At 27.3% G+C, this 26,611-nt stretch overlaps 1 protein-coding gene across 2 annotated transcripts; it reads right to left on the bottom strand.

Moving 5' to 3' along the window:
* Positions 1-1,656: 1,656 nt before the first annotated feature.
* On the bottom strand, positions 1,657-26,122 carry LOC145180588 (uncharacterized). 2 transcript variants are annotated; one of them, XM_090080745.1, is made up of 26 exons: positions 25,909-26,122; positions 24,123-24,218; positions 23,777-24,018; positions 20,450-20,647; positions 19,816-19,921; positions 18,946-19,170; positions 18,799-18,842; positions 15,098-15,165; positions 14,731-14,793; positions 14,479-14,625; positions 14,015-14,180; positions 13,140-13,295; positions 11,521-11,660; positions 11,261-11,435; positions 10,460-10,717; positions 9,407-9,524; positions 7,381-8,624; positions 6,982-7,176; positions 6,816-6,876; positions 6,324-6,629; positions 5,735-6,027; positions 5,568-5,609; positions 5,205-5,230; positions 3,955-3,992; positions 2,075-2,145; positions 1,657-1,984 (listed from the first exon to the last, which is right to left on the bottom strand). In XM_090080745.1, the coding sequence occupies exons 1-26, from the start codon at positions 25,940-25,942 to the stop codon at positions 1,883-1,885; spliced, it is 4,614 nt and encodes a 1,537-aa protein (XP_089936871.1). In that variant the 5' UTR covers positions 25,943-26,122; the 3' UTR covers positions 1,657-1,882. The 2 variants fall into 2 exon arrangements, with proteins under 2 accessions (XP_089936871.1, XP_089936870.1); XM_090080744.1 differs by lacking the exons at positions 1,657-1,984; positions 2,075-2,145 and adding exons at positions 2,856-3,335; positions 3,460-3,590.
* Positions 26,123-26,611: the final 489 nt, after the last annotated feature.

A 26,611-nucleotide genomic window follows, 5' to 3' on the forward strand; every position in this document is an offset into this window, starting at 1 on the left:
TTATTGCAGACCAATCAGGTTTCAATACATAAAGAAGAGCGAAGATGTTGTGGTGGAGGAGTATAACATTTTCAAGAAGTTCTAGGTTCTCCCTTCAAGGTTGGATGGATTCATGATCTACCATGAGCTGGAGGAAACCATGGTTGATGGAAAGTTATCATCATTCTTAGTGCAGTGATAGATGCAACTACTAGTTGCAGCATCTGCTGCCTGGGCAGCTCCAACCTAAATGACCTGGAGAAGGTTTATAGAATTGTGGCTGATCTTTCAGATATTAGATTTAAACATGGCCTGCCCACCTATCATTTGTGGATAAGAAGCATGGAGTGCTTCCTTCACATAGCCAACAGGCTATGTTGAATTTTAAGAGGTGGAAGGCTAAGGAAGGAAATAAGGAACTGCTAAAACTAAAAAAAACAAACAAACAGATCCAGCCTGTACAACTGGTATCATATGCCCCTATTGTACAGGCTGGTGTACAGTCTTTGCACAAAGAGTACACCACCTTGACAACCCCTGACCACCTGTGCAGTCTCGACCACTCCTAGAGATAAAATAAGCCCGAATCTCAATGCCCGACTTCGTTTACCTATATTTAAACATACAAAATGTCCCATTTTTATTATAAAACTGTCAAGACGTCCAATGACCCGCCCTAAAATTAACACCTGTGCGGTAATGACCACCCCTAGAGACCAAGTATACGCAGATTTGAATTCCTCGACCTCAATAACCAATACTTTAATTGAACCAAAATATCTGACCATTGAACCTAATTTGCTGTATCACATAAACCTATCTCTTGGCTTACTGTATGTATCACCACTTCATTAATGTTTCCTTTTTCTCATTATAGTAACCAGTTGATGCTTTTAAAACAAAATGTTAAGTAATGTGTTATGATATTCAATTAAGGATACGAAAACGTATTGCAAATCTGCCACCCCCAAAAAGGTTTAGCCGCCCCATCTGCCCCCCCCCGACCTGTTTTTAATTAGCAAATTTTTTTTGTTAATTATTCGCTTTAATTGTTATGAAAAATGATATAAAATGCCAATCAGTGTTTTTGTTTTTTTTTTACTTTGTGATTGTAATTTCCGTTTTATTTTACTTATTTATTCGATTTTAATTCATCTAATAGATTAGATGAACTAAAATTGAAAAAAGAAAACGCTCTTGATACAGCAACAGCATGTGCTATTATAACAGTATCACACACCTAGTTTATTTGTTTACTCTTTTAAAGATCTAGTTTTTTCATAGCGTCTAAATGATAAATTGTCAAGCAACATTAAAGTATATTATTATTATAACAAAATTTTTTATTCAAATATTTCGACTAAATCGACTTTAAGTCGACTTACTCGATTTTAAAAATGTATTAGTCGATTTTAGTCGACTTTGGAAAATACATTAATCGATTTAGTCTGCAGTCGAATAATTTCAAAGTCGTAACAACACTAATTTAAAAGAATGATACTTTTGTTGTTTGCTCCTATTAAAAACACTGAATTCTTAACCACATCCAAAACTATCACACTTGCTATCTATATATACTATCACGCTAGAAAACCTCTCTAGGTTTTATTGAAGCCAAAAGGAACGAACAATTATGTAAGTAGCAAAATTCTTTAAATAAATAAATACTTCTCTATCTTGTAAACGGTATGACTATTATTTTTACAACAACTTTGTAAAACAAAGGTTTTTAAAAAAGTAACAAACCCAATTTTACATTAAATTAAAAAAGAACTGGCACATTGATAGCCGTTTCTACGACAAGATTCCCTGCGATAAAAGTTATAACATGATTTATATATATGCCTAAAAACTTTTAAAGAGGATTACATTATTTATTTGAAAAATAAAATGTACAGAAAGATCAAAAAGAGTCCTTCTTTCTTCGACTTCTAAGATTGCGTCGTACAAAATCAGTTGGGGCGGTAATCAAATTAACCTGCTGTTCGTCATTGTTAGAATGCGGCTAAAACAAGAAACATTTTGATTCGTCAGTATTCGTCAACAGCCTACATTAACTGTGGAGTCCAGATAAAATATGAGATAAATAACTCACAGAGTCTTCGAAAGGTACTGTACTTCTTTTTAGCAACCTCTTCCTTGCTGTTGTTTTATTCGTACCAGACTCTTCAAGTAAAGAAGTTTAGCAGTTTAAAAACAATTCAGGTATTTTAAAATAACTTTTGTATAAAAAAAAACTATTTCCTTTTGAAAATAGGTACCACATATACTGGCATATAAGTCACCTACTTTTAACTGAAAGGCTTAGTTTAATGTCTTTTAATTGATGTATAAACTAAAGTGTCTTTTCCACAGATTAATTTTCGTATTCTTACGTAATTAATGAGCGTTTTTGAGCCATTCTAAATGGCATAATGTCTTGACTTACCAGTATATACGAATACTATTTTTTATTTTTATACAAAACGATCCAATTGTTAAATATTACGATTCACACCAATAATAAAGATTTAACATCAGAAAAAATATTAAAAACCCAAGATGAAAAAAAGTCAATGTAAAAAATAGCAAAAAATCTTCTAAGCACTGTAAATACCAAAAATTATTTGTTATAAATTGTTAATTGTATTTAAAGTTTTTCATACAGGTCTTTTTTTATATCCGTTGAACGCAAGTTAAATTTAAACGCGCACGGAGTCGAAAATTAACGAATCTCAATTGCGTGCAGGATACAGACTGCTGGGAATTAGAAGCTTTAAACAAATTAAAAAGCGCTCATAAATACAGGTTTTTTGCTGTTAGCACCAAACTGAAACTTTTTATGAACGTTGCAAATTACAATAAAAGCAAACATTTTTAATCAAGAATACTGCATGTAAGTTGAATATCTAAAAATCTTCATGCTTATCATACCATATTACACAGCTTTAAATATATTCTGATATCGAATATTTTATATCACTAAAAAAATTAAAACAACCTAAAAGGAAAGATGAAACACTTAAATTATCGTTATTTTATGTTATATAAACTTTTAGAAAATTGGAGAAATAAGAGCTAAAAGGATATAAAGTAATATAAAAAGTCACGTGATTGGCTCACGAATGTAGTGACTGCAGTTTTCGTTTTATAAATAAGGGCAATTTTTTAGAGTTCGTAAAGTAAATGCCGCCACACAAAACATCTTCAACCAAGACCTCGTGCTTGTTGTAGCCAGACCTGACTTTCCAAGATTCTGTGTTACTTCCTTGCCACATCTCCAACATTAAACGACTTCCAGACTTTGATTGCACTTTTCCGATCATTGGCTTAGAAACACTTCCAGCTTTTAAAGCAACAAACTCACCAACGTTGATCTAAATAGGGTTGTTTCAAGTTTAAATCTAATAAAGTCAAATAAAACATTTACACTATTATTTAAATATAATATTCTTTGTGATTAATTCTAAAGCAAAACATCTTTAATATATTCAAACTTACATGATCGCAAGAGTCATTTTCTTGAAACTCTGTTTGATGAGGCGATAATGCAACACTGACAGATGCAACAAGGGATTCGTTATTCGTTGACGGAAACTCAATATCGCTCTTCAGAGTTGGGCGCGAAGAATCTCAAAGGGCAACGTAAGCGACTTAATAACATACTAAATCCATGTTTTCTGATTTCACACTACCCACAAATCAACTTTATCGCATTATTTTTTTAATGTCGAACGAATCCGAATAAAACTTTTTAATGCTAAACTAACTTAGAGCTAAGCTTTTTACGAATAAAACAAGAAATTCCAGTGATTCGATAACTAGCGTTAAATGTAAAATATGACGCGATGGTTTTTCGCAATTAGTTCAATATGCGTTTATTTAGCTTCTTTCAAAAATTTAGTTTTCAAAAAAAATCTGAAGCTGAACAGGAAATTTTATTAACTTATGTCTTAGATTTATTGCCATAAAAGAGTAACTTGTAGTAAGTCTTACCATTAAGTATTTTATCTTGTTCCCCAAAACTTGCGACGCTGAAAAACAAAATTTTTCTTAAAAAGTTGCAATGCATTTATAACTTTACAAACTATTTTATCTGAACCTAAACGTTTTATTAAATTATTCGTGTTCAAATTTTGTTAAAAGCGAAATTTAGAGTAACTTTAGTGGTTCCTTTCGTTTGAGAACTTTGAGGGGTTTTAAAAACGTCGTTGAAAATCATGTGAGCACTTTGCAAGATCATTAAGAAATTTTACCAATAAATGGTATCAAATAATATTTAAAATAAGCAAAACTTAACAGGTTACAAAACAGCACTTTAAATATTATCGAAACTAAAAGCCAAGTTACCTTCTACAAAGTTCAACTTGACAAAAAAAACTGTTTAAAAGAAACACGAAGTTCTGCTTTTCATAAAACGTTCAATCAACAACACAATCAAACCAACAGTTTTAACATTAAAATAGCCACAAAAAAAACCAAAAACAAAAAAAACCAAACAGTTCTTTGCGTAAATAAACTGAAAATTAATTGCGAATATTGTCCTTACTTTATAAGTTATTTTCTTAGTTTGTTTTCTTTGAGGTTTATTCGTATTAGGGTTTTACAAACGAGATCCTGGCAGAAAAAAAAAGAAATTTACCAGTTAGATGTTAAATCAATGCTATCTGGTGTTAACATCTTTAACTGCACGCCTGAACAAACAGTTAGAAAAAACATTGAAGATTGTAAATCATTTTATTTAGTTATCTGACTAAATTTGTGATTTAAGAGCGTCAATTTAAATGTCATTTTTATATAAATCAAATAAATTCTGCAACTCACATCTCGAGTGAAAATACTTTTGATTTCTTTATCTTTTTTTCACTACCGGAATCTCGTTTGAAGAGCTCTAATGCATTTACTTTACAATCTTATTTACCTTACAAAAAAAGTCCCCTCAAAAACTAAAAGAACAAAACTAAGATAAAAGTATTAAAGACAATAAAAAAGAATATGCAACTTTTACACAAAACAGAACTTCACAGATTGACCTTAGGATGGAATACAAAATAAAAACCTTTCTAAAGGTTTTTATTTTGTATTCTATGGAATACAAAATAAAAACCTTTTAACGACACACAAAATAAAAACCTTTCTAAAGTTATTTTTGCAAAAATCCTAAAAAAGAAAACTCTTGAGTAACTCAATTAGTGAAAAATTAATAGATTTAAATAACACAGTAAAAAAAAATTTAATAAGCTTACAATGGGCCTTTTCGACTAGGATACACCTAAAAACGAAATGGACATATATGATGAAACTAAACTTATAATAAACATAAGTTCAGATAATATACAATACACTATTGTTAAGGTACACTGATACATATAAGGATATTTTTATTTCTATAACTTAAATATACTTTTAATTATCAAATTCTACTCAGAGTTATAAACATTTTAAAAATTTCGCCTCAACATTTTTAATGTAACTTATATCGAGCTTTTACAACCACATCAACAAATATAGACGAATGATTGAAGTATATACACAATTAGTGATACAAGAGTAAAACAAGCTGATATTACAGAATTTTCTTCTTAACATTTACAAGAATATAAACACACCTTTGGCGGAGAATTTTTCCGTTTTTTTGCAGAAGTTGATGTCTAAAATAGAAAAAAAAGGGATAATGCTGTAAATAGAAATGAAAAAACACTTCTTAACCACATTTTTAAAAGCATTTTAGATTGAAAGATTGATAGCAATATAATAAAGTATAAATTAATTTTACTATGTCATCATCTGAAGTTGAAGGCCTTTTAACACGTGCTGTGCGTCGCTTCTTTACCGAGGATGAAACAACCCTATCTAACTCTGATTTCTTTGATTCTACTTGAAGCAGCAATGTTTTTACTTCCTCCTCATATTCTTTTAACTTTTCATTTTTTTCTAATATTTCTTTTTTCAACAATTCCATATTTTCATTTTGCATATCAAACTTTTTGCACTTTTCAGTCAAAGTAGTCAAAGTATCATGAATTTCTCTTTTTTCTTCTTCCAACGCAGATATTTTTTGAATTTGCACTATAATATACAGTAAACATAACAATGCTTTAGATTTTTACTTTTCTGCCACGTGGTACCAGAATATTGTACATGTCTCATGTTAAGTAAAATTTTGTTATTAAGTTAAAAAATTGACATTTATTTGAAAATTACAAAAATGAAACCTATTTAGACAAGAAAATATTTACTAAATCTTGAGATTTGTCTAACAAATGTAGTTATTATTATTTGCTAATTACATACTTATTTGTTTTGGACTTACTATTATTTGTTCTCTCTTTGTTTTGTTTTATTTAAAAAAGTACTTGACTTACTTTTGCTTTCTGATTCCAGTTTTAAAATGGTTTCTTTTTTTGCAAATAGTTCATCAGAAGATTTACTATATTTATCTGATAACTGTAACAATTGACTATTTAGATCAGTAACCTCTGTAAGAGTGGCTAATGTTGAATTTCCTTGATTTAACAGATCTTGCTCCATCTTTGTAAGTTTTATTTCCATCTTTTTCTTGTTGGCTTGTAACTTTTGTACTTCAAGATTTAGTGTACTAATAGTTGATTCCAAAATTACTTTCTCTTCCATTGGGAAACCTCCTTCAAGTTTAATGCGCTCATCTAACTCTGATAAAAATGGCAGAATTTAAAAAATGCTTTAACAAACATTTTAATCAACACAGTAGTAAATTTAAATAGTAAACTTAAAAGTCACCAACTGATATCAGAGATTTATATAACCAAATATTAAACTTAAAGTAGTAAATAGATTAAATAGATTAAAAATATCTGTAAGAAACAACAGCAACTTACTTGCTTTTAGACTGTTATTTTCACTTTTTAAATGTATAATTTGTTCAAATGCTTGTGATTTCTAAAAATCAATTTCAGATCTACCAGGTTGCATGTTACAATACATCCAAATTAAAATAAAATTTTCCTAAATGCACTTTAAGTAATCTCAAAAAAAATTGCAAACCTGAGCCTCTATTTCATCTACTTCTTTCCATGCAATATCCAGATCATTTTGCAGAGTTAGTATACTTTCTTTGAGTTCCTGGAAACTTAAGTTAAACCCTTGCTCAAGTATTGTTCGAGACTTGCGCCGATTTTCTAAATCAATAGATAGCTTCATCGAATTTTCTTCATAATTTTTCTTCTGAAATTCTATTCTCTAGAATATAAAACAAATGCAAATATTTACACCAATCAGACACAATAATTAGAAAAAACTATAAACAAATGCCTGGACTTAAAAAACGTAATCTGGACTTAACTGAATAAATACCTGTGGATTAGTAAAAAAATAAAAACAAGTATAAATTTAAATTTAATCGTATCAATAAAATACACAGTGAAACTCAACACTATGAACTACCTGTACTAAAATGTTAGCTTCTTCATTTAACTCTTGTAGTTTCAGTATTTCTTTTTCTTTGCTTTGTAAAAGAGACTCAGCATTACACAACTTTTCATTCAACATCAAAGATCTTTCCTTGTGCTCAGTGTTAATCATTTCATAGTCTTTGAGCTTATCTTGGATCAAACATAGCTCTTTTTTTACATTTAAAAGTTCAGTTTCTATAGATTGGCTATGTTCAATACTTTTAGTGTACTTAGTACGCTCTACAAAAAGTTCTTCCAAAACAGTATTTAGCTTTACCTCATTTGCAATGAGGTCCTCATTCAAATTTGAGATGTTAGACTGAAAGACAAGACAATTTTTTTTCAGCTCTTCGTTAGAAAGTAAAACTTCAGAGTATTTTGTTCTGAGCTCATCAAGCTGCTTTTGCAACTCAACTTTGTCACATTTTAATTTTTCAAGCTCGATAATAAGCTCTCTGCTGCTCTCCTTTTCTAACTGTTGGATTTTATTGGTCTTTTGAACTAAACTTGCGGTTTTTTTTTCAAGTGCTTTTGTAGTCTCAGCCAAACGTTTTTCTAAATTTTGTATTATCTCTTGGTGCTTTACCTTTGTTATTGGAGATAGAGGAGTATTTGTAGAAAAGTTTTCAAACTTCTTGGGAGTATGTGCACTCTTAAGAACTAACTTATTTGGAATCATTTTTTCTTCGTGTTTTTCAGGAGCTCTTTCTGCTTTCATACCGTTAAATGTATTTTCATAGCAACTTAACTGTTTCTCAAGTCTTTCAATTTTCAGTCCATATTCTTTAACTCTAAGCTCTGCATGATCCAAGTCTTCTTTAACTTTTGAATTAGAGTCTTCTACTTCTACATTTTTAATGTTCTCTTTATTTTCTGTTTTTTCATAGGAAGTAATCTTTTTCTGAAGCTCATAAACTTGATCATTGAGTTCTTTGATAAAAGTTTCATTGTCTGTAAGTGTTGATTGATGCTCACGAATAATAAACTCATATTTTTCTAATTTTAAAATATTCTCTTCATTTTCAAACTGAACTGTTTGTAGTGCTTCTTTGGATTCTTGGAAATTCCTTGTAGCATTTTCTAAGTCCTTTAAAACATGTTCAATTTTGGTCTGAACTTCCATATACTTCTTTTGAACTTCATCTTTTTCCTCTGTAATAAAAGCATTTTTTTGCTTAATAAGCTCATACCATTCCTCATGCTGTGATGCTACTTTAATGAGCTCCTTGTGATCTTCTGAAATGAAGTGCATAGTTAAAAACAATAAAACCAATCAATTAAACACTTCAGTTGAATTGGTATAAAAAAATACTAATTTAGGTAGTGATTAGTAAGATTCAATTTAATAATACAGAAAAGGAAATGGAAAAGTTAATTTGTATACTTTAGCAACACTGTTAAAAATCACACACAAAAAGCTACATAATTCTTTTTACAACAGCAATTAGTCCAAAAATAAATTAATAAAAATAGATAACTGTTATCATCTCTGTTGAAGTTCATGTAGATGAAATTCAGTAAAATAAAAACATGAAAATAATTTCAAATTTTTTGATTAAAAAAAATACAAATTACAGTAGTAAAAATATATTGGTTTAACTTAATGCTATTTTAACATCAAAATTTTTAAAAGAAATATTTATAAATATTAACACAACTGAAATATTAAAACAAACCAAAATAAATAAATTCAAATAGAAACATAGCCACAACTTGCAGATCTATTTCCATTTGTTATGAGAAAATTAAATCGCAAGTAAAAAGCATTGCTTAGAAATTTCAGAGATGTAACTATTTCATGTTTATAACTATTTTATTATGATTATAACAATCCCTTCTAGCATGTATTTTAATAAAAAAAATTCTCAATAAACAGCTAATTTTCTCAATGTCTTATCATCCCACTGCTATTCTTTTATTTTTTTTAAAAAAATAGCCTTCTTTTCATCCATCCTAATTTTTAAGATTACCAACCCAAAGTCACTTTTTAGATCTCTTAGGGGGAAGACTGTACTGACCTTCCAGTTGCTCTAACCTTTGAAGTTTTTGATCACGTTCTTGCAATTGACCTTTGGTTATTTCAAGCTCCCGAGTTGTTTCAGCTAGCAAGTTTTGTAGCTCTTTCAATTGATTTCCCTTAAAGTTAAAACAATAGTCATTGTATAATTTATTTATTTTCAATTCAACAAAAGTGTTAACTATGATTAAACAACTAAAATATTTAAAAAGTAAACCATTTTTGTTAAGAAAGCCTTTATAATTATTTTGATCTGCTTTACAATTTGATTAAAAATCAAATCAATTTGAAAGAATATCATACAAATTTTGTGTATACTTTCAAAATATGAGTTTTTTTTACAAGAATGTATAGTTCTTAGACAGATAAATATATTTCATCACAGTATCACTTTAAGTTTTATCATGAAGAAAGGTTCAGGACATGACAAATTTGAAATGATATTTATATAAGTAATCATAACTTTTTTTATTTAATTTAACAGTTTCAGTTAAGAACTTTAGTAAATTATAAAATTATTTTACTTCATAACAGGTGTTCACTATGTTTTGAGACCACTTTACTTTTAATCCAAATCAGATTCTGCCAAAATAGATAACAAGGATTTAATGTTAACAAATTATTTAATATTACAAATTCATTTTCATTTTTAAATGATACCATTTAATTTAATAAAATCAAATCTTTTATTAACACATTCAATTATAGCTTATCAAATTTTACATGCTCAAATTTTGTGAGTTTTATATTCTCATTTGAATGTGAGTTTTTTATTCTCATTTAGTGATTTTGTTTCCAGCCGTTCTTGCTCACCTTTCCTTTTAATATAGACCAAAACACAATTTCTAGATGTCTCTTGTTTAAAAATTTTTAAGAAAAAAAAATGAAATAATATTTAAAATGTATGAATATTCATTTAATACCATAAATCATGTAACCAAAACTTTTTACATAAATGAATTTGCAAAACAAATAAATTCATAAAACACTTCAAAACTAGTCCCAAAACTTAGTAAATACCTATTATTAATAAATAAAAAATTAAGCTTTAAACCTCTATATCATCTTGTGAGTCATCATTTAGCACTTCAATCAACTTCTCAATTTCGTCATCTTTATTTTGCAACTGCTGTTGCATGCGATTCATGGATTCTGTTTGTACTGCAAGTGTTTCTTTTGCTTCTTCAAAATCTCGCTTAAGAGATTCATACAAACTAGATGATGGTAAAGGAGATAACTGTTTGTTATGATTTTTTTCAGACTCTAATTGATCTATCTTTGCTCTCAATTGATTGATTGTATCATCCCTATCCTATATAAGCATGAACTTCTGATTCAACTTTTTTTCTTTTTAAAAAGTGAAGCAAATAAAATTAACTTTAAAATTCTACATAAATTAACAGAAAAAATGTAGCTCTTGGTTTGAGTTCAGATGTAGTAGAACAAAAATTAAATTGTGCTATTTCAGCAAACAACTTATGTGGTACAGCAAAACTTTTTAGATATCAGGATATACAACTGACCATTTATTTTTGTTAAAAAATAATTTTTAAAACCACAAGTAGTAGATTGCTACTGTCTCTAAGTTCTCACATTATTTTCAGTTCTATTTAGTGTTTCACTAAAAAATCCAAATATAATTTTTATAAATATCTTTATGCATTTTACATTTAGTTTCTATAAAAACTTTAGTACTTAAACTTTGTCAAGTTGATCTTTTTTTAAAAAAAAGTTTTTCCAGGTTGTTTTTTCAAAATAATTGATTGCAAAACAATTCCTGCAATGAATTAGCCAAAAAAAAGATCTGGCTTCCTTCAATCATGTTCAATTACAAAAAAGACAACTTTTTTCTTACTTTTAGTTTTAAAACTTCTGCTTGATATAATACAGCTGATACATATCCATTGTCATCAGCAACATTCTTATCTCGCTGTTCATTTTTGTGCAAGGTCTCTGCCAAATTAGTGAGCAAGTCAAGCCTTTTTTCCATTAAGTCCTCCAGCCTTTCACGCTGCTCTTGAAGTTGATTCCTAAAAACAAATTGTAATTTTTAAAAAAAAGAAAAAAAAATTCATTAATTTTAAAATTTAGATTCTGATATTACTTTTTACTTACTTATAATCTTTTTCCATTTCATCCATGATTTCATTCATTTCTCCACAAATTTCTGCTCTTAACTTTGATTCCAGTTCATTATTGTCTCTACGTTCTTTTTTTAATTTATCACGTAAGTCTGCAACTATATTCACCAATTCCTAAGTTTGTATAAAAAAGGAAATTAAAAATTCCTGAAACCAATACTCTAACCATTACACCATTATGCCACACTAATCAACAAATTTTTTTTAAGAATATCGTTAACACTAGGAAGATTTAAATAGTTTTCTTACTTTTATGCTCATGTGTTGGAAGAATGTGGCAAAAATTGTTAGCAATATAGAGTGGAATAAAAAAACAGAAACCCAAATTATCTAGATGTTATTTGAAGTTTTACATATTAATGAATAGGTTGAATATTTAAAAACCAATTAGTTGTTTTTTTTGTTTTTTTTGCATTAGTAATATTTAGATTTATTTTTAAATTAAAATTTCCACTAATTACACAATTGCTCTGTCATAAAACATCCTAATTTTAGGCAATTTTTGAGTGTTGAATTTAAATTTTTCATAGCACAAAGTTGTAAAAGTGAATGTGTATTAGAAGAATTTTGAAGAAAATAAAATCAGCAAAAAAATCATTTATTAATGTCACAACTGCATAAATATCCTTTCCTTTGGTGGATCTTTGATGTCTCTAATTAAGGTGTCTCTAACTAAGGTGTCCAGAAGTAATCTTCCATCATGTTTAAACCCTATTAACCTTTAATATGTCCTTTCAGTACTTTAATATCTCAATGAAGACAGTGACTTTGCTGGTCCTTGTATCATCCTAGTTATTTGGAAAGCAACTATGTTATCTCAAGCAAGCAACTAGATAAGTGGAAATTGTTAATGCTCATTCCACATCCAAGTGCTTGCATACCCAAGATCAGCTCCAGCACAATTATTTGGTAGTTGTTAGCTTTCCTGGTCACAAGCAAATTCCACACCACTTCATAAAACACCTACGGTCTTAAGTAGGTTAAACATATATAACTGGAGCAGAATATATAGGTAACTATATGTTAAAAAAAAGATTTAAATTCACCACTCCAAAAACTAAACTATTTTGCCAGAAAAAAAAATTAATCTTGTTACTTGTCCTAATAAAACTATTTAACATTAAAAAATAACATGTATAATGTTTTTCCAATTTTATGAAGCTTTGATTTAAAACAAATTCTTTTAACACCAGCTAATAGAACTGAACATCTTTTATTGAATGCAGCCTCCATGTTGATCCCAAAAAAATATTTAATTGTAGTTTTAATCTTTTGTGAATGTGTTAGCTGGAAGACCAATTTATTGAATTTTTCTTCTTTTGTTTAGCTGATGATCTCTTGTAAAATTATTTTTTTAAATCAACCTCACTTTTGGAGAATATCAGATACTTTGATATTCCAAGTTAATAGAAAATAACTTTAATGTCTGTAAACTGTTAGAGATATTAGAAAGATATCAACACTAAAACATGTCTAATTAATAGTCTTTTGAACACATATATTTTATCTAAAAGACAAAAAATGATTGTGTTTCGGAGTATGGACTCCATATGTCAGCTAATTTACTCTGCAGTACTATACCAAAATACTTACATCATAAGAAAAAGCAGTTGGATCATTAAGGCTTCTCTTACTAGATGTAGCTGGAGTAACAATACATATTTTTGGATAAGATTTGATATTTGCAGGAGTTTTTGACAAAGGTGGCACTTTCCAAATTTCTGTAGCACGCTGAGCTTTCAACTTTACCTGGTTGGTAAAAATTAGAGCCATTACTTCAATTGATATTATCAATATTTCCATATAAAAATAAATTAATAAAAATTCTTTTTCCATTTAGCACTAAATGTCCTAAACTTATCTTGTTATTACTTTAGAATTCATCATGGACTTGATTTAAGTTTTAATTACAATAATTGACTAATAATAAAATATGATTTAAAAGAATCATTTCTAAGAGTATTTTAAAAGAACTAAAGCAGAGATCAGTGCTTGATAAAACACAAGCATTTAAAAATCACACTATCTAACACTATTATTTCTAACAGTAAATTTAGCCTTGATATACGTTCAACTAAGATTTATTTAGTCTTGACGTAAGTTCAACTAAGATTTATTGACAAGATGATAGCCAGAAAATATTTCCATATCACATTACAATTGTGAGATAATTAGTCATCTTTTTACCTTAGTGTAACTGGTAATTTCTCTTTTTGCTTTCCCTCAAAATTAATCAAAGTTACTTAAAGTGGATATGATAAAGTTTTGTTTGTTTTTATATCTGGTAGTTAATAATAATGAAATAGTCTTTCACCTAAATTAACTATTTCTTGCTTTTTAATTTAAAAAAATTTCTTTGATAAAATAATAGAACATAGTGCTCAAAAAAGTACTTTAATAACATTAACAAAATACTATAACTTCTAAAACATAAAAAAATCTTTGAAACATTTAAACGTATAACATACCTGCTTAGCTACAGCAGAGAACTTCATTACATTGTAAGTCTCATCAAACACAGATGCACACTGACTAATGTTAACAATCATGGCAGCTTTGCCTTTTCCAAGAAAAAAACTCTGAAACAGCCGTGTTAGCTTGCTCTCTCGGAACGGAATAATAGTTTGACATTTACTAACAAGAAAAATACAAGGATCATAAATAAACTTGTCTTTGTGAATTAACTAACTGAAAAATGGCTTTTTCTTTTATTTTTAAAAACTTTAAAGAGCATTTCATGGGAGATTTCCTTATGAACTTAGAAAATTATAACTATGTTCCTTATACAAAATTTTTTAAAACAAGAGTCTAAAAGCAATGTAGGACAAAATTTATTTTCATCTCAAATATCAGTTGTTAATTGACCAGAGTCATAAAAATTTTATTCCTTTTTTACTTAACAACTTTAAAATATAAGAATTGATATACTAACGGATGTAGTTGGTTGTATCTTAGTGCAGCAATACATTGTCCAAGCGTCATTATTGATGAGTTAATATTTGTTGCTTCTTTTAAACGATCTGATGCAGCTTGTGTTTTACAATATCTTTCAGAACCAGCAAGATCAACGATTGAAATTCTTAAAGTAAAATTATATATACTTTCTTTAGCAAATATTTTTTAAATATAAAACTAAAATAAAATTTTGTATCAAAGATCCCTGGTAATTTTAAAAAATCAGTACCTACTCATCCTACTGACATGCTCATCTACTATCTTTAGCAATTTTATAGAGAAAATTGAATGGCTATGAAAAAATAAAATAGAAAAATTTAATGTATAACAGTTTCAACTCTTTGCACTACCTGCCAACACCCACATGCTTTTTAATTAAAAAAATTTAAGAAGAAATAATTGTTTTAAAATAAATTAATATTTATGAAAATTTGATTACATATTTTCTCCACAATATAAATATAAATATATAAAAGATAAGCAAGAGCAATAAAAAATTCTACTATTAAATAATTTGAGTTTTACCGCATCACAAAGATTTATAATAAGTTTTAATAGAAATTGGTAAAAAATAGAATATAAAAAGTTTAAAATACCTTCGGCTTGATGACTGATTTAACTTTGTAGCAGCCATATGGCGGTTTTGTTGTCCCAGACGTAAAAGCTAGAAAAATAAAAAAAATAATTACAAATTCATTCATATTAATATCAGTTTATATTCATATTATTTATCGGTTTTACTTAACCAGGTATTTTGAAGCAACCTAGCTCTGCAATTGATTTGGACAGAATCTGGATTACACACTTTCAATCAGGTAAAAATCTAATTAAATTATTACTTTTAATGCAAGTCCAAATGCAGCTAGACAAAAACAATTATACCCAATTAACTATTGAATAACCTTAAACCAACAACTGTGTAACTTGTCCTGATATACACACTCAATCTACTAACTTTAAGTCAATTAATAAATGTTGTTCATAATGATTAGTTTTAAAATGGAAACCAGAGGATTAAATGTTTACTTACACAGTTCATATGAGTATGAGATTCTGGGTGTAAAGTTACCATCAATTTGTAAAGCCTTTGCTCACTTTCTACATCTTTAAAAAGTAGAGAAAATGAGTCTAAGATGCTAGTCAATAGGCAATCAAAGCAGTATCTGCAATCAGGGAAAAAACTGGAATACCTTTTTGAGAAGCCTAGAATTGCACCAACAAGCTGGAAGCAATATTTACTGAATAGAAAAACCTTAAAAAGTATAAAGACAGAATAACTCCATGACATAAGATGAAGGAGGAAATTTTGAAACAGCTTGACAATCTGTTTGACACTGCCCATTTGGATGCACTCACAGTCATAAAAATACAAGAGAACATAGCATTTCTCCTCTCTTAGAAACAGAAAAGTTGACTGGGTTCAAAGGGTTGAAACAAAAAAAGAAGGGAAGTGCCAGAATGAAAAAGTGAGGTTTTAGAAATGATCACATGAAAATTGAACTGGAAGCTTTTTCTAGTCAGGTGATTCTGGAAGCTGATTCTTTACTTGTTCCAAGTTATGTAGAAGAAACAAATGACATAATGAAGAAAAGAAAACTGGTTCACTGATACTTACTGCCATGGAAGAAGTAGCTGGTCATCCACCAAAAAGGCTCAGTGTAAAGTCAGAACACTTTCTTGGCACCTAAGTTCTTGAACAATTCTGCATGACTAACTCAAAGAAGTTATTCAAATTGCTTGGAGTCCCAGACAAATTATCAACCAAAGATCTTTCTTCTTAAGAAGAAGAATCTTAAGAACAAGACAAGGATCAACTTCAGTTAGCCATTCAGTTTGTCACTATTGACACCATTTTCTTAACTGTACTAAAAGAAATCTAGCACACACCAATAACATTACTTAATCAGAAGTTCTGTAGAACAGAAGCTGAGCAAGTGAACAATAGACATGAACAATAGTTAACTTAAACTCTAATATTATCAAGATGTAATTATTAATAATAATAATAATAATAATAATAATAATAATAATAATAATAATAATAATAATAATAATAATAATAATAATTATTATTATTATTATTATTATAATAACAATAATAATAATAATAATAATAATAATAATAATAATAATAATAATAATTATTATTATTATTATTATTATTATTATTATAATAACAATAATAATAATAATAATAATAATAATAATAATAATAATAATAATAATAATAATAATAATAATAATTATAATAATAATAATTATAATAATAATAATAATAATAATAATAATAATAATAATAATAATAATAATAATAATAATAATAATAATAATAATAATAATAATAAGATATTGCTATTAGCTAATCTGGGTGTGAAACTCTAGTATATGTAAAAATTTGAAGCACAAGGGCCACCTTTAAATACCAACTAATGGAACTGATTTTTTGCACATAATTTTTTCTATATATTAGAGACATAATGGAAATTCTTTATAATAAAAACATAATTATATTAGAAACAGAATGGATTAGTACCAGAGTTAAATTTATAACTTTTACTTTTTGTCTATATACTAAGAGCCACCCTATTCCTTAATAAAATGTACAAAATGCATCAAAGTATAATCTGCCAGATGTTTTAAAAATCCAAAGTGTCCAAATCCCAATTATTTTTCAGACTTCTTCAAAAACAAGAGGAAGTTGTTGATATTAAAAAGATGCAGAGATTTTCTCATAGATTAGCAAACCATTTGTAAAATGACCATAATTAGTAAAGTCAATAAAGAGGCTCCTAAGAAATGACTGCAAGAAAGAAAATCAAAGACATCAGGGATGCACAAGATCAACAACAACTAGAACTGCAGTTTGAAACTGTTGTTTCTAAGAGAATGAGAACTGGAGCAGATGAGGTTAAAACAATGGAATAAGATAATGTTCCTAATAGCCCTAAATATAATTCATATTCAGCCATCTAGATGAAATCAAGTATATCAACCTTAAGCACTGCTAGAATTATAAAACTAATTTGAAGAAGAGATCTTTCATAGGTAGCAGAAGCAAAAGTATGGAATTCAATTTCTAATAGAGGAACTGCTTCCGTTGTCAATACCAGTATTCAAGCATACAGGGTGGGACAGCATAACTTAGAAAACTAGATAGTATACATGGTTTATATTTCAATAACCAATTAACTGACATCAATATACTTTAACAAATGTTTGTAAGAGCATCAAGAAACATTTTATTCAATACGAGCCTTTGTTGTCAATTACAGCCTGCACATAGTAGCTAAAGGTATTGTTTAAACTGAAGCCTTTGGATATTTTGTCCAATCTCAATACTTGCTTGAGATGATCAACACTAGGATGTGAAGTTCTGCAAAATTGTCTTCGCAAAATTTCTGAACTTTTTTTGTGGTATGAGGCAGAGCACCATTCTGGGTTCATATATAATTCCTATTAGGGTAACTTAAGTCAAATTAAAACCCAACAAATTACAAGCTATATAACCCAACTTCCAGGTCTACATGTTAAAAAGCTGAAATTAAAGAAGTACAATAAAAATGCCAATGATATTGTGAACTATCAAAACTATAGTCAAACTAACTTGAATCTTTAAAACCTTAAAAAAATCTTGTATACTCGTAAACAAACTTCCTGTACATTTTTTCATTAACATTTTGTATTAAAATTAGTTTTTTATTGCATTAGAAATTATTTTAAAACTTCTTGAAAAAAGTGATATAACTTTGAAATTATAGTTCAAAATATTTCAGTTTATAAACATTTGTATTAAAATTAGTTTTTTATTGCATTAGGAAAGATTTTAAAATTTCTTGAAAAAAGTAATATACCTTTGAAATTATAGTTCAAAATATTTCAGTTTATAAACAGTAAAAAATTAAAAAAAAAAAAACGTTTTTAGATGGAGTTATCTTGAGATATCAGCCCATAAATTGTGTTAAATAAAATAGTATCATTTTTATTTATAAATTTTAAAGCATTTTCCTCTAATATTTCAGTTAAATGTTATTTTTAATTTTGGGAAATCGGGTCAATATTAAAATTGCAGTATCTCAGGAAACATACAATGTTTTCTCATAAACAAGAATCAATCTTATAAAACAGGTTGACTTATACACCAGAATATATGGATATGTTTTATAATTAATAAGAATCTTTTATTTAATTAAGAAATGTCTATAACTTGCAAACTAAACAATTACATTCCTAGTATAATGTTGCTAATTTAAATAAGAAAAAAAATCTGAGTTTTTTTTAATTATATAAATAAAGTTACCTTGTAGGCTTCATCAGATGAATTGACACAAATTTCTCGTAAATCTAAAAATAAAATCTTTAATTTTTGAAAAAAAATCTATAATTTTTTTAAAATAATTAAAAATTATATGCTTTCTATGAAATTGATCAAATCGTAAATTGCCACCTTTTACATATGGTGTTCCATTCTTGTCATCGCCAAGTTTCAATACTGTTCTTTTTTTCCCTTTACCAATAGAACTTGGATCAAATAAATCATACATAAGTTCATTGTAGACCTCCATAAATGAAATCCAAATTGCAAATTTTACATTTTTTCCTTCCTTTTCTAAGCTGACTGTTGTATTATCAGCAACTCGCATGCGAATTTCTTCATCGATTATTGACAAAACTTAACAAAAATAACAGAGAAAAGAATTTTAATATAGAAACATCTATGTTATCCCTGTTTTGCACTGCTTTATTGTTCACTAATAAAGATTTATGATACATGAGAACTACTTAATTCAAAAACAGGAATTTAAAAACCAAATTAAAATTTTCAACTTTTTTATTTGCTCAAAAAAAAAACAATGGTAAATTTAGATTTCTTTCTTTTGAGAAAAAAATTTAAATTATTTGTAGTTGTAATAAGTTAAAACTTAATTAGAAATTTACTATTTTCACGTTTTTTTAGCTTTTAATAAAATAGTACTTTTAACACATATCAAACTTTTACTAATTAATTAGTACAAAACAATATTCAATTGCAATTATAAAATTAGGAACTAAACATTTAAGTGTTTTTTGAACAACTTTAGTATTTACTCTGTGAATTTAGAAACTAAATTTTTTATTATATAAATTTCCTAAATGGCTGGATGCTATTTATAAATCTGAAACATTTCTTAATGCATTAAACAGCACTACACACACACAAAAAAAGAAAAAAAATGCTGAATATTATTACTAACTGTTTGTTTACATACAATTTGATAGTTAATTTGATAGAAACACTTTAATCTCCACCAATAAATATAAAAAAATTACAACTTACTATCCAAATTACTGTCGCTCTTTTGAAAAATAGAAGTGTCTGGGATTATGCTGCTACATGTTGCAGACCTGGCTGTACTGTTCAGAAATTTAGATGATTCATTATGCTAAAAAAAAAAAAACATTTAAATGAGAAGCTCCTTGCTAAAATGCTGTATTAAAAAACAATTAAATGACCAAAAAAGTTTTAAGTAGTTTCATATTTATACTTGTTTTTACAAACAAAAAAGTGCAACATTAAAAAAAGATTTCAACATTAAAATAAGATTTTTTAAATATTTCAATTTTTGTAAAAGAATTATTTAAGATTGCTGTGCTCTTATTTTAGAAGCTATACAAGACTCTTCTGAGTAGAAAGAGTTTGGTGCAGCTTCTAAAGTAAGAGCACAACAATCTTAAATCTTCTTTTTTTACTTATAACTAATTATTACTAGTTACTTACACACAATATTTAAAAGTAACTTAAATATTTTGCTTTAAATATTTCACCAACTAAATATTTAATTTACATTTTTATACATAAACCACAAAAAAAGAAAACAACAATTAGAGTTAAAAATAAATTAATTTTTTAAACATCAATAATTACTTTTTTTTCACTAAACAAAAAATTAAAGAAAAAAAAAACTTTTTACCTCGACAGCATTTAGAACTGACTTTTTAATTAACTCCTCTTGCATTTCTTCTTCTTCATTTAGATATGCTACTTCATTAAAAAACTTTGGTTTTATATTTCCACGATTGTATTGCTTCTTTTTAATACTGTTAAAAATAACATCAAGAGAACGAGGTAATATTCCTCCATCATCAGGTATACCTTGAATTGTGTAAGTCTACAAATGAAATTAAAATAGGTCTCAACTTATATACCAACATAACTCATCCAGTAGATTTAACAGTAGTCATTTGCTCATCATGAAAATTATTCAACTGTTTAATCAACTTGATCAATCACTGAACAATTCAATCCTTTGATGACCACCTGTCAAAACATTTTCACAAGGATCATATTCCTTATAAATCACATTAAAGTATTATTAAATTTACTTCTTTTACCTTACATACACTCTATCTTTATTTTTTTTTGTCTGTATATTGCTTAATGTTTGTATTGTAGGTTGAAGCTAATGATTTTTTGTGTGATATTTACAACTTTTCACTTACATAATGAAATATGCAGACCTTGCATGAAAAGCAACATTAATTACTGTAACTGAGCCTATTATGACTGTAAATGAGAAATAACAATTTACTCTTAAGCAAAACTACAGCTATGACTGTAAAAGTAACAACTTAAAGAAGAATTGCAGCTGTTGAAATAATTAAGTTTTTGAATTTTGAAAAAAAAAAAGAAAAGAAAAATTCTATTCTAAACTTTCATATGCTAGTAATCAATGTAAATTTGCTTAATTGATTCATGTTTTGAAACAAGACTTTTTTTATATAACTTACTATTTAAAAGATAGTAATAGTATAGGATTTTTTATTAAACAAACTAACACAATTTTCATCAGTGTAGTACAATTTCCAATGATCTTTAAACTGTGAAAAAGGTTGATAAAAAAACAATCTCTTGCACTTTTTTGTCAGCAAAAATCAACAAGGAAATTTGAAAATATCTTTTTTGTTTACAAATCTGCTTTGCCTTGTAACTAATTTAATGGGTGTTCAATTTTTCATATAAATAGCTTATTTTTTTACTAATTACACTCTTATCATAAGTCTTAGGTGCAAGTGTCAATACAACTAGAAGATATTGTATGCAGATATTGAATCTGAACTTATCAATTTTAAACTTTATGTGATTACTATTCAAACATTTTAGGAAATTATTTTATCCTAGCTAATCATACTTACAATCAAAATGTTTAATAACTATTTTTATATTTGGTGATGCAAAAAAGTATTCTGAAAAAGACTTGTTTATCTTAGCGATTAAAAAAGTAGTTGAATTTGTCAACTGCAACTAACTTATTAAGCTTTTCATTGGATTAAATAACTCATTGAATAAAAAAAACAACTAGTCTATATTTTGTTAGCCAAAAGGTTAACACGGTTTTTGATGATATTGCTAATTAAAGAACCTATAAAAACAGATTGCAAAACAGAATTCCAAAGATTTTATGTCATTATCATTTTTTTGGGAAGTGATGATGTGTTCTGAATTTATTTTCACTAGTTTCCTGCCTATGTATAGGTTCGACACACAACAAAATGTCTCATTACTTAATCAAAGAGATTAACTAAGTTTGTTGAGTGCTATCATTGTTGGGTGGATGAGATAAATTTCAGCTTAGTGATAAATAGTAAATGATTGTTGACATCTATGCTTATAGCAAATGATTTCCTATCTTTTAACAATTTCGTTTATTAGAACATCTTTCTCAAATTCTAACCTCAACCAACAGGTAAATGTATACTGTTATGGTAGAGTTGCATTTAAAAAACATCAGAAATTCTTTAAACAAAGTTATCAAGACAAAAAATCAACTTATTATCTTTCTTTTCTATTGTAACTTTTCAAAAGCCAGATCTAGTATGGTTATGAGCAAATTTACAGCTGCTAATACATTCTTCATAGCTTAAAATTTTTGTGCATTTTATATATTTTAGGGTTTTTTGAGATCAAGAGAACGAGAGTCATTTAAAATTAAAGCTTCACTCAACCTTATTTTTTCACTGCTGATTATTTGATTTAAAAGAACAAAAAACATATAACCATCATGGTTAGATACTTTGATTTGACTTACAACAATACAGCTCAACACATTGATAGGAAGATAGCTGTTTGGGTAAAGTTAGCTCTTCTAAGTTTAGGGTGCTAAAAAAGGGTCTTTTTTGAATATGGCATCAAGGATCCTTTGAAAATGAAGGAAGATGAGAAAGAAACTAACAAAGTTAATAAAAAATTTTAATTAATACACTTTTTCCTTTAAAAATGAGAAAAACTAATTTAGGAAAACACTCTTAGAGAATCATATACAACAATATTGTACTTTAGGTAATGAAATTTGGGTATGACCTATTGCACACAAACATGAATTAATGCATGCCTAATTGGTGACTGGGATTTCAAAACCTGTAGTTTATGAATCATTTAGGTAACTTGGAAAATAGTTGATAGGAGTTCAGAAAATGTTTTATTAGAGATTATCATGATTCATTAATCTGTGAGTAGATATTCAACAAAAGTGTGAGTGAAAAAAAAAAAGAAAAAATTTGTTTTTATCTGAGATTTAGGTGCTAAAAGTCATAGTTAAACTTGACATTTGAGAAAAAGTATGCCTTTAAGAAAACATATATGTAATAACATTTATTGAGAATGGTACATTTGAAATTGAATTGATCAAATCAGTAAAAGGTTTATTTAATATAGTGATATGAAACTTCAAGACAATCCTCAGCAACAGAATTAGATTAAAATTATTGTGATGAAAGATAAGAAAACTAAAAACGCATTTTTGAGAAATATTGAAGGAATTTCATTTTCCAAAAAAGAGAAATTAAATGACATGAACCTTGCAAAAAACCATTTTGTTATAAATGAACATCATCCAAAAATTAATCTTTAACAGTTGTTAAAGTTTCTCAACTTTTATAGTTTTTTTATTTAAGATTTGCAAAAAAACTTTGCTTTTAAACTCTTGAATAATATTTCTATTTAATTAATAAAATCCACTCGCAGGTAATACTATTTTTTTACAGGCTAAGTATACAAGGTCTATCATCCATGAACTGAATCTGAAGCAAGTAATTTGTATTACTTGAAACACAAAATAACAATTCTGAATTTAAAGCTAATTCTACTTGCCTTCTTAAAAAAAGAATTAAAAACACAGAACTGTTACACCTTTGATGTTACTGAGATTTTGAATAAACAATTATGTTAAATAGACAAGCAGTTTAAACCAAATCCTATACTACATTTCAATAGAACTTTAAAAGTCAATCTAATAACATACTTTCCCAGAATTGGTTACTCCATAGGTGAAAACAAGCCCATTTTGCCCATCCAACAAATCTTCTACAAATGGAAGCATAGTTTTGTCAAAAAATTCTTTTTGCTTTGTAGTTTCTCGGAAGACATGTGTGAAGCTAAATTCATGTGATTGATCGCTTGCTAATCGCATGCCTGATTTGAACATAAATGAATTCTCTGGTGGGCGCAGTTCAATGCTTGTGTCATCTTTTATCAAAATGCATCCTAAAATGTAAACACTTCTATAAATTAAAAAAGTTTTTGAGTAATACTTTTAGAGCATTAAAGAAAAAAGCATTGATAAAAATAAGTATATTTTAAGTTTATACCTTGATTTTCATTTTGAGACAATTCTGCTTTGATAAATGGCCTTATTCGTAAGAAAACTTTCATAGGTTCTTTTACTTTATCAGCATCATTTAAACCTAAATAAATTTATTAGAATTATTTTGTTTTGTAAAATGTAAATAACCCAGGTGTAAGTGAAAGTTTTGTACATTTTTAACAACCAAAAATTTCAATAAAAATAAAATCATTATATTAAGTGAATGTAACCTGAAAGATCATTACAGGCTCAGGCTGAGAGCCTATGGAACACTTATAATCTATTACTTGGTACTTTGACAAAAAAAAAATTTTTTTTTGTTTAAAAAGTATGACTTTTTAAAGCATTTTACAAATGGCCTTTACAGGTTAATCTCCATTTCTAAAGACTTTGATTGTTTGATATATTCTAATATAAATAAACCTGGAAAAATTTTAGCAGAAGACATACAAGTCTCTTGTTTGTACTTATACAACTTTAGATTCTCTACCCACCTCCCACCCACCCTCCTTACATCATTGAAGGCAAATAACAACTATAAATCTGGCAACTTTTGTTCCAGATAAAGAAGATTTCTATATAAACAAAAACATCATTTAGATGATTGAACTGTTTATACAAGCAAGCAATCACTTCTCTGGTCAGACTATTTTAACTGAGCACCGTAATGTGAGTTATATCCACCATAAGACTGTCAGATTGAACACATATAAACATAACAAGTTGATAACTCACCAAAACTTTAAATGCAGCAACATTTGGCTTACTGGAGAAAGAAATATACATAAAACCTTTGACAACAAAGCTGACTGAAACCAATATCAATCCTAATTTCAGTACAATAAAGTTGCTTATCCAAAGATAGCTAACTTTATTTATAGGTCTAACAGTACCACTAGAGAAAGCTAAGGTAAAAATCTTATCTAAAAAAAAAATTAAAACTTAAAAACATGTACTAACTTATAATAACTTAACAAAAAAGAATGATTAATTTTTCTGATTTTAGTGTGAGTGACTTTAAGTCAAATGCTAATTCAGAATATTATTAAATAAAGGTTATTAACTTTATTATCTTTTCTTTTTTTTCTTTTTCTTTTTTTTGTTCAATTTCATTTCTATGTTTATATTTATTTCTACAGATATTTTCTAGAGATAAATATGTAATTTCTATGTACTTATTCATTTCTCTAGAAATTTAACTCATTCGATAATTTTAAAAAAAAACTAAAGTTTTAAATGTTAACAAATTTATTCTTACATTTAAATGTCTTTGGTAACTTAAAGAATTATCAACTTGTTTTATAAATTACTCTAAACTTCATTTTTATCTAACAAACAATATTGAATTTTGTATTTTAACTATATTGCTTCATATTAAGCTTTACTTTCTCCTCATAATAATTTAATTTTTTTTAAATTAAACCAAAAAAAAAACATTTAGTTTTTAAATGGCTTTACTTAATACTATTCAATATTTATTCCAATACAATAAAAAAAAATTAAAGTAATAACTGTTTCAAGAACTTATTTCAATTTAGCAAATGATAATTAAGTAGTTTTTACTGATAACAAACAAAAGAGTAACTGGTTGTTTAAAAGAAAAAAAAAGAAAAAAAAAAAAAAACTTAAGTAGAAGAACAATGAAAATATGTTCTAGTAAAAATAGCACCTAGATCTAATTTATATGCTGTTTAGATGCTCTCAATAGATGCATCAAGTAGCATGTAGTGATAGCGAATCGTTATCAAATATATTAGTTTTTATATAAATCAAAACTAAAAGCTGCTTACCAGAAGGAAATAATTTAACTGCAATATTTTCCATCTTCTAACAGATTAACTTACTGGTAAATTTCTTCAAAGAATCATTTTCAAAAATTCAATTAGAAATTGGTATCTGTTAGGTATAGAGAGCTATATATGTTTGTTGTTTATTTTCGGTGCACCAAAACGGTTCGTATTTTGGCGCTAACTTATCACTTCACTAACGTTCTAAGAATAACTTATTTAAAATGTACTTTATATGCTTTTATATCCAGATTAACCAAGATTTTTTTAAAAAATACTGATTTAACGGGTGCACAGTGGGCCAGTAGGTGGACAAAATGGGAAAAATTTTAGTTGTCTAATCTTGAAAACTTATTTAATTTTAGTATCTATATATATTAGGAGAAATTTATTGATAACTTATTTATATTAAATCCCTTAGTTACCAGGACTCTAAGCATTTGAATATTGAAATTAAAAAAAAAAAAAAAAAATTTTAAATAAGTAATTAACGATGATATCAACGTTGTGTTATATTTCAATTACATCTACGTTTTTGAAACAAAAAATTAGCACATGTTATTCTAGAGTGTTTAGAGATAAGAAAAACCAAATGTGTGAAATAAATTTGTCATAACATGTTATCTCAGTTATACTTTGAAAATCACAGATTAAAAAAATCACAGAAAAAAAATTCCTTAAGAAATTTGTTTTTTGCCGCACTATA

The sequence above is a fragment of the Hydra viridissima genome, unplaced genomic scaffold (assembly GCF_058129835.1).
Source record: "Hydra viridissima isolate aposymbiotic clone 2 unplaced genomic scaffold, HvirCarnegie_v1 scaffold_3, whole genome shotgun sequence".
Classification (NCBI taxonomy): Eukaryota; Metazoa; Cnidaria; class Hydrozoa; order Anthoathecata; family Hydridae; genus Hydra; species Hydra viridissima.

What these genes read in the sequence shown, in the direction of transcription:
- LOC145180588 (XM_090080744.1), bottom strand. Translation starts at nt 25,942, where the DNA reads ATGGAAAATATTGCAGTTAAATTATTTCCTTCTG. An exon ending in AGATACAACCAACTACATCC is followed by an intron (nt 14,181 to 14,478) that starts GTTAGTATATCA and finishes TTTTCTTGTTAG; the next exon opens with TAAATGTCAAACTATTATTC. An exon ending in AAGCTAACATTTTAGTACAG is followed by an intron (nt 7,177 to 7,380) that starts GTAGTTCATAGT and finishes TTTATATTCTAG; the next exon opens with AGAATAGAATTTCAGAAGAA.